This window comes from Rhinopithecus bieti, unplaced genomic scaffold, assembly GCF_001698545.2.
Source record: "Rhinopithecus bieti isolate Rb0 unplaced genomic scaffold, ASM169854v2 scaffold_59220, whole genome shotgun sequence".
In the NCBI taxonomy this organism is placed as follows: Eukaryota; Metazoa; Chordata; class Mammalia; order Primates; family Cercopithecidae; genus Rhinopithecus; species Rhinopithecus bieti.
Genome location: NW_016822842.1, coordinates 167,298 through 175,885, shown reverse-complemented (window position 1 = coordinate 175,885; position 8,588 = coordinate 167,298). Strand labels below are relative to the sequence as shown.

General features: G+C 57.0%; 1 protein-coding gene across 4 annotated transcripts; it reads right to left on the bottom strand.

Annotated features, from left to right (window-relative positions):
- Positions 1-208: 208 nt before the first annotated feature.
- On the bottom strand, positions 209-4,103 carry REEP4 (receptor accessory protein 4). 4 transcript variants are annotated; one of them, XM_017861105.1, is made up of 8 exons: positions 3,607-4,100; positions 2,783-2,855; positions 2,329-2,405; positions 2,120-2,240; positions 1,569-1,682; positions 1,080-1,215; positions 796-950; positions 209-710 (listed from the first exon to the last, which is right to left on the bottom strand). In XM_017861105.1, exons 1-8 carry the CDS (start codon positions 3,636-3,638, stop codon positions 645-647), a joined length of 774 nt encoding a protein of 257 aa, XP_017716594.1. In that variant the 5' UTR covers positions 3,639-4,100; the 3' UTR covers positions 209-644. The 4 variants fall into 4 exon arrangements, with proteins under 4 accessions (XP_017716594.1, XP_017716596.1, XP_017716595.1 ...); XM_017861107.1 differs by lacking the exon at positions 796-950 and having other exon boundaries at positions 3,607-4,103; XM_017861106.1 differs by lacking the exon at positions 2,783-2,855.
- Between the last annotated feature and the right edge of the window lie 4,485 nt (positions 4,104-8,588).

The following is an 8,588-nucleotide window of genomic DNA, read 5'->3' as shown; positions in this document are numbered from 1 at the left end:
TGGACTGGTCCCCACTTTCCCATCAATGCTCTCAAAGCTCTCCAAGAGCTCCTTTGTGAGATCATGTGCTGCATTGCAATTCTCTGTCAATGGTTCTCTCTCCTCCAGAGGACTGGGCTCCTTCAGCCTTAGACCTAGGCTGCGACTGGGCTGTTCAATTTCAAGGGAGTGATGTGAACAATGGGAGTAAGAATCAGGAGAGACAGAACCCCTTTATGTATTTATTTATCAAAACATTGGCAAACCTGACCTCATTCACCAACACGCACACACAACCAGGACACGCGTGCCAGGCCTTATGAAAGGCTATCAAGTACTTTGAAGGACAGGAGGGAATGAACACACCCAGGTGCACGCTTAGTTTCATTTGCAGGGGTTCAGGGATGGCTCTTGTCCCACAACTGGGGAAGGGAGAGGGCAGAGCAAGGCAATAAATAGAACCCTGGGCCCAGCCTGCTTTGGTACATCGTGGGTGCATGTGGCCTTGGCAGCATCTGCTCCTGGCCATTGACCATCAGCAGGAGTCAGGAGGGCGGGGCCCAGGCAGTTGGTGCAGGCAGGCCAGATGTGCTGCCAAAGGTTCCTCCAAATAGCCCTGGAGCCCTGCAGGGCACGAGGTAAGAAGGGGCCAGATGCAGCAGACCCTAGCTGTCCATGTCTGAGGGCACAGTCTTTTTCCTCGTCCGAACCTTCAGGGAGCGCGAGGTGCCCTGGGGAGAGAGGAGGCACACATGAGGGTGTGGGGAGCACCAGCCAGCAGAGCCCTCCTCCCTCCTGTCGTCCTCCCACACTGACCTCCCGCACTGGTGGCTTCCTCTTGACCACACGCAGGCTCTGGCTACGGATTAGGGGCTTCTCTCGGGGCCGGGCTGGCGCCCGGGGGACTGCCTCAGTATCCGACCAACACTCATCCTCGGTGTCGCTGTCCTGCAGGCCCCCAGCCCGGTACCCTGTGTGGAGGAGGTGAAGCTGAAAGCCTGTGGCCAGGCCAGCCCTTCCTCGAGCCTTGGGAGAAGCCATGGTGCGAGTGAAGGAAGCCATCCCTCCTGGCTTGGCTCTGGGTCCCTCTGCCCACTCACCAATGGGTGGCCTCCGGTGGGACACCTGGTCCTCCAGGTAGAGAGGGTCCTGGTAGGCAGGGGCAGGCACGTCAGGGATGGAGCGCAGGTCCTGCATGGAGAAGCTCCGCAGCCTGCCGGCCAGCGCCCCCTGACTCTGTAAGGGGGAAGAGGCTTCAGCGGGGAGACTGCCCAGGGAAATCGGCCAACCAGCTCATCACTGGGGCTGAGACGCAGAAGTGAAAACTGCTTAGCAAGCTTCTGGCCCCGCGCCAATGTGGCACCAACAGGAAACCAAAGTCAGAGAGCAGGAGCCGCTGCTCACACTCAGTGCCAGAGCCAGGAAGGAAGGTTTGACTCCAGTTCCACGCTTCTGCCAATATCCCCTGTCACCTTCTCACCCCTGCTCCCCAGCTGCCATCTCTGGGCTCCCTGGCAGAGGAGCTGAATGAGCCCAAAGGGCCTTAGCGGTGGGATGGGGGCTGCTGGAGGGCTGGGGGCCTGGAGCACCTTGGTGGCAGCCTGCACAGCAGCCGAGGCGGCAATGTTGAGGCCCCGCTTCCCGAAGGTGAGCACGGTCTCATAGCTGCGCTCCTTGGCCTGCACGATGTACGCATCGATCTCCTGTGGACCCGATGGGGAGGAGAGCTCAGGTAGACAGCCAGAGTCCCTCTTCCTCTGCAGATTCTGAGAAGCCACTGATTGTGGCACCACCCAGCCCAGCCCAGCCCAGCCCCACCTGGTGCCCAGAGCCACAAATCTGGGCCACAAACACACACCAAGAGCAGGGCCGCCACCCATTCACACCTCAGTGACAGGCCATGCTCCAGCTGCTGCCACCACTACCCCCAAACCAACTTCCATCCTCAAAGGTCATTCATATGCACCCCACCTGATTATCCCAGAAGATGAGGTAGGCTGGGCCCTGTCAAGGTCCTGCACCTCAACAGCAGCACGACTGGGATAGAACCCTGGTATCCCCAGCATCCTAAATCCCAGGTTCAGGGCTCTTTCCCTCACACCCACCCCTAAGCCTCCCTTCCCGCCTCCCCCTGGGGTACCTTCTCGTGGCGGGACAGGGACGGGTGGACAAACTTGCGGTAAAGCAGGCTGGCGCCTTTGGTGTAGGGTGAGAGCAGCCACAGCACAAAGGCCATCTTGATCTCATAGTAGAAAGGGAACCTGTCACAGAGCAGGGGGCAGGGTGAGCCAAGGAGCAGGGCTGGGGGGGGCCACCCCGACCCATGGTTTGCAGACCCTGTGTCCATACCAGGAGATAAAAACGTCTGTAACGATCTCTGCTGCCATGAAGAGTGCAAAAACAATCCAGTACATCATCCACCGCACCTGTGGGGTGAGAGCGGCAGAGGTCAGCATGGGGCTGGCAGCACCAACTCCCAACCCGGGCCAGTCTAGCCCAGAGATTCCAGGGAGCCTGTCCGGCTGCATAGCTGCTTTCCCCCACGCATGGCTGGACAGGAGCTCTGAGAAATTGCTGCTCATTCCTATGCCCGCCTCCAACAAGCTTCACCCACGAGGTCTTCCACAGGCACCCCAATGGCTTGCCCTCTGTCTACACCCTCTTGAACAGGGCCCATTCTCTCTCCCTCCCCAGTCCACTCAGGATGTGCCACATGACCTTGCCCCTGGAGGAGGGAGAAGCCAGCTCAGACCCTCCCCACCTCACCGAGTCCTACTAGACACACCCAAACCCCCACGCTCACATATTCACGAATGTTCTTGGTCTTCACAGCCTTATAGGAAGCATAAGCTGGACACAGCATCCCAAACACCAGCCTGGAAGAGCACCCATGGGGAGTGTGAGGGGCACTACGCCCCACTCCCACCTTGCCAGGTGGCCATTTCCCCCTACTGGGGTGCAAGGTGGCAGTACCCGCCCTGTTTTTCTCGCTTGGCTTGTACAACCTGTGCCTGAGTCAGAGCCCTGGAGGCCACCTCCCCACCCTGCTGTTTACAAACATCCAAGCCTGCCCAGGCCTGCACTGGTGGCCCATGGGTGTGTGATGGAGCAAGAGGACAGCCACTCCACGAAGTAGGTGAGAACACCAGACTGTCCCCTCCCATGGGCATGCAATCAGGCCCAGGGTCACCAGACCTGGCACTGCCGGGCTGCAGACGGTGCTATGGGAGCCAGGTGTTGGCGTACTCAAAGGTGAGGAGCAGGATGGTAAGTCATGTGACTGCTCAGATGGCAAGCAGGCACCTGGATTCTCCGCCCACAACGTGCCATATCACCTAGTGTTTGCCAAGGGGCAGCAAAGTAGGCCTGTGGCCCTCGGCCCCAGGCATCTGTTTGCAGTGTGTGTGGCCTGTGGCAGGGGTCGTCCTCAGCCAACGAGACTTGGTGGGGCGGGGAGTGGGCGGTACCCCAGACACCGCGTGCAAGCCCACAGGTCCGTTAACCCTGGTATGGAGTGCTGGAGGGTGGAGCTCAGAAAGTTCCCCCTCCCATAGACTTCCACAGCTTCCACCACAGGGGTGGGACGGCACCCCGGGGTAGAGGAGGTCTGAGGGCGGCCATACTCACACCACCAGGCGACAGATCATCCAGGACACCATCTTGCCGGCCTTGGGGACGTGGGGAGAACCCCAGGAAGCCGCTCAGAAGGACGTTCACTCAAGGGCTGGAACGGGGTGATCAGGGCAGTTGCGGGAAGCAGAGGGGCGATCCGGCTGTCCCTTGGCGGAGGCAGAGCCCGCCGCCCACGGCCTCCGACTGTGCAGTTCAGGGGACCTGGAGAATGGGGAGACCCGAGGCAAAGCGGCCCCGGCGGGGAGGAAGCCGACTTGGGAGCGGGCGCGCCCCGCGGCCGGGATAGTTACAGCTCCCACCCGCCCTTCCTGCCGCGGAGAACCCGGCGCTTGGCCCTTGCTGTTGGTCCCGCGCTGGAGCGGGTCGCCACGGTTCCAGCGCGCCGGGCCACCAGCACCGGCCTGCAGGGCGGAGTTTGCAACTCACTTGAAAGTTGCACGGAACCGAGTGCTGCCCAACCCCAGGGCTCCGGCTCGCCACGCAGGCGCAGTGTGGCCGCGGAGGGGGCGGGGCGAGGTCAGGGAGTGAGAGGCCGGGCCCTTAAAGGGGCGATGTGCCGCGGGACTCGCGCGTGGGTCCCACAGTGGAGTCACCTTCCCAATCGGAAAGATTAGAGCGTGGGAAGCTGTAACGAAAAAGCAGGGGGCGTGTGGGGGTCGGCACACAAAGAAAATCTGGACTCCAGAGTTTTCGCGACCCTTAACTGGCTTTTCCTGGTGTCTTTCCCTCTCGCCTCATTTTCCCCTCTGTGAAATGGGTAAAGGCATGAGATGCAGTTGGTGGGGTAGAAGGGAGGATCTCTGCAGGCTCAGGCAGGAAACTTGGCTGAGCGCCCCCAAGTCCGGGTCTCACACCAGTAGGTCCAGGAGAGAAAGGGGGGAGGCGTGGGGGGAGAGGGAACCTGAGGGACTCTTCGCCCCCGCAGGTTTCAGGGGTTCCCTTCCCTCTGGGATGCCTTTCCAGAGCCCTGACTCCGGGGCAGGCTGACCGCGATGATTTGAGGCATTCTGGGTAGGGCTCCCAGCTCCCACACTCCTTCAGCAGAAGTTTGAAATTCTACCTATTCCTCTGAGCCAAATACACAAATATCACTGGGCCCTTAATAGTAGTATCAACCATTGCCATTTTGTAATGCATGTTTGCACGCAAGGTCTTAGTCTTTGCAAACATCCTTTTTACCATGTAGGAAATAGGACGCTCAGTGGTGAAAAGTAACTTTCCCGGTATCACCCGGTGGTATTTATTTCCGGCTGGTGGCTACATGCTTGGCTCGATCAGTCTTCTGAGAGATCAGCAGCTGCAGGCTGAGTGGTCCTGCAGAGGATCGTGGAACCGGAGAAGTTTCTCTGGGCGGGAGGCAGACACCAGGAAGAAGGGAGAAGGCTCTAGAAAAGAAGGCAAACGTTGCTGCTTCTACTACTTGCCCTGTGAGGTTTCATTCTTTTTGACATCTTCAGCTTACTGCCTCTGTTGTTCCCTCTGAAAATCGTGTCCCCCCACCCTGCAAAGGGTGGGAGCAAAGTTGTCTGGGCATGTGGGGGTGGAAACACAGGCAGTTACTGCTTTTTATTGGAGCCACAGTTAACGCCCATCAGCTATCATAAGGATGGAATGGGTAATCATGGGGCCAGGGAAAGGAGGCTTCTGGGGGATAAATAAACACATGGTGATTATATGGTCTTAATTATTATCATCAGTTTTATTGGTATTGCTGGGTGTGAGAGCTAGCAGTGAAACCAGCCCACAGCAGAAACTCCCCCGAGGCTCCATGTCTCCCTCTCCTCTCTTAACCACCCCCTCACATTTGCCTGCCCCCCTTACACACACACATTGGAATAACCAAAAAGGCCAAGGGAGGCCGGGCGCGGTGGCTCAAGCCTGGAATCCCAGCACTTTGGGAGGCCGAGACGGGCGGATCACGAGGTCAGGAGATCGAGACCATCCTGCCTAACACGGTGAAACCCCGTCTCTACTGAAAATACAAAAAACTAGCCAGGCGAGGTGGCGGGCGCCTGTAGTCCCAGCTACTCTGGAGGCTGAGGCAGGAGAATGGCGTAAACCCGGGAGGCGGAGCTTGCAGTGAGCTGAGATCCGGCCACTGCACTCCAGCCTGGGCGACAGAGCGAGACTCCGTCTCAAAAAAAAAAAAAAAAAAAGGCCAAGGACTAGAGGAACCCCTAAGGAAGGCCCCAGCCCCTGTCCATCTTTAGGCACAGACATGGTTCTCTAGGTGAAAAGTGTCCTGGGTCTCCCTGAAGGAGGAAAGGTGTGACTGACAAGGGGAGCAGCTCAGGAGGAAAGGGACATCCATGACTCAGGAGGTCACTGCACATGTGAGCCTCAGGTCCTTTGGTGCGTGCTGCAGAACTGTCCCTTCCCCGCTGGCTGCCTTCTGGGGCCACATGCCTGACCTTAGCATCACAGGCCTCTGTCTACCCCCATTTGCTGGGAAACGTTCCCTGGGCTCACCCAAAGCCCACTCAGCTGGAATGGTCTCACGTATGAAGACTCCTGGTCCCAATGCCTGTGCTTGGGAAATCTAAGAGAAGAGATGTCAGAGGTCTGCACTGACAGCAAGGCTCAGCAGGGAGGGCAAGAGGCTGGCAGCCGAGGAGTGTCACCATCCCTGGTCTTGGCAGAGTGAGTGGACCTTGCCTCTTGCAGCCTTTGGTCCTTAGCTGTTGACACAGTCACCCAGTTCTACTGGGTTGCTAAGCAGCACTCTGGACGTGGACAAGCCCCAGGGCAAGTGACCCAGCAGGCACACACAGAAAGCTGGGCACTCAGGCCAAGGGAGGAAAGTGCCTCCCACCCATCAGAAGAGCTCCCCCCGGGGGCTGCAGCTGTCAAAGTGATATTTATCTTTCTACTGGGCAGCAGAGTGCCAGTATGTCTGGGAGACTCAACCCACTTCCCCTGGCAACCTCTCCCAAGCACAGGATAAGGGCTCGTTTCCCGTTTGGAAAAGAAGGACAGGCCTCCCCAGGATGATGGAGGAGCCTGCTAAGCTAAGAGCATGTTTGAGGAGGTGGAAAGCAGGTAAGTCACCTATTGCTGGGGGCGAGGAGGCCAGGTCAGAGGCTACAGGTAAGATATGGGGCACAAGGGCTCCGAGACTGAGGATGGGTGAGGAACCGTCACCCACAGACAGTTCTCTCCAAAGATCCACCTCCTCCTCTTGCACAAAACACCCTTCTCTGAGCCACTTCTGTTTTCATATATTCCTATAGACCAAGGCAAAACACTACACCAATGGACTTACATATACTAATGCATTTCACTCTCATGAGAAATAACCCTGTCAGGGTAGGACGCAGTGGCTCATGCCTGTAATCCCAACACTTTGGGAGGCCGAGGAGGGCAGATCATTGAGGTCAGGAGTTTAAGACCAGCCTGGCGAACATGGTGAAACCCCATCTCTACTAAAAATATGAAAATTAGCCAGGCAGGGGGCATGCTTCTGTAGTCCCAGCTACTTGGGAGGCTGAGGCAGGACAATTAATTGAACCTAGGAGGCGGAGGTTGCAGTGAGTCAAGATCACACTACTGCACTCCAGCCTAAGCTGGAAAAAACAAACAAACCCTGTCAGGTAGGTACCACGATTATACTCATTTTATAAATAAGAAAAACCGAGGCACAAATAGACTAAGTAACGTGGCTGAGTGTTACTAGCTGGTTTCACCCGGCTGGCAGAATCAAGAACTCATGAAGTGGAGTTTTAAAATCTGCTTCACAGAAGGAGAAATTGAAGCTCAGGGAAATCAGCTGACTTGCTTGAAATCTCACACCATGGGAAGGGACTGAGCCAGAATTCACACCCATGTTATCCAGGCTCCAGACCCCACTGTTTCCAGTTCTCCACTCCCTGGGCTGGCTGTGAGCTCCCTGGGCTCTCTGACTATGACCCAATCCTCTGCGCCCAGCTGCTCACAGGTGCTCGCTGAAGACAGAGAAATGAAGGGGGTTTTGTGACATGCGAGAGCTGAAAGGGGCTCTGAAGGACAAATGAAAACCTGGAGACCCAGAGAAGGGATTTGACCTGCCCAGGGTCACACAGCAAGCACCCCTGCCCAAGGATCTATCATTTGCCCCGTTTCCATCTCCTGTCCCTTGCACTATCGCCAAACCACACAAGGCCACAAAAGGATTCCGTTTACTCAAGCCCACGGGGGAAGAGGAGAAGAGGGGTCCCAGCTGCTCGACAACACCTGTTTTGCCATTCAGCTTGCTGTCCCCGAGACCCCATTACTTGCACTGACACCCTGAGCACTGACCCCACCCATCCCCCATCTGATGGTCTTAGGCTCTCTCAACTCCACTCACAGAGATGTTGAGGGACCCTGACTGCCCACAGGGCTTAGGTGTGTACAGTGGGACCAGGTCACATGAGATCTTCATGTTGGGCAGAGGCTCATGGGCTTGTTGAGCAGGAAGCCAAGGCAGGTTCCTGAGCAGGGGAGGACAGGAGGAACGTGTGTGTTAGAAAGATCAGACCGATGGCCGAGAGGGTGGCTCACATCTATAATCTCAGCACTTTGGGAGGCCGAGACGGGCGGATCACCTGAGGTCGGGAGTTCAACACCAGTCTGGCCAACATGGTGAAACTCCATCTCTACTAAAAATACAAAAATTAACTGGGCATGGTGGTAGTCCCAGCTACTCGAGAGGCTGAGGCAGGAGAATCCCTTGAACCTGGGAGGCAGAGGTTGCAGTGAGCCAAGACAGGGCCACCTTACTCCAGCCTGGGTAACAAGAGAGAAACTCTATCTCAAAAAAAAAAAAAAAGGCCAGGCCAGTGGCTCATGCCTATAATCCCAGCACTTTGGCAGGCCGAGGCCGGCAGATCGCCTGAGGTCAGGAGTTCGAGACCAACCTGACCAACATGGAGAAACCCCATCTCTACTAAAAATACAAAAAAAGTAGCTGGGTATGGTGGTGCATTCCTGTAACCCCAGCTACTTGGGAGGCTGAGGCA

Excerpts from the sequence above, each read along its gene's own strand:
- REEP4 (XM_017861107.1), bottom strand. The coding sequence starts at position 3,638 with ATGGTGTCCTGGATGATCTGTCGCCTGGTGGT. Across the intron at positions 1,216-1,568 it reads CTGTGCAGGCTGCCACCAAG|AGTCAGGGGGCGCTGGCCGG; the intron begins GTGCTCCAGGCC and ends TCCCCCTTACAG. Across the intron at positions 711-1,079 it reads CCACCGGAGGCCACCCATTG|GGCACCTCGCGCTCCCTGAA; the intron begins GTGAGTGGGCAG and ends CTCTCTCCCCAG.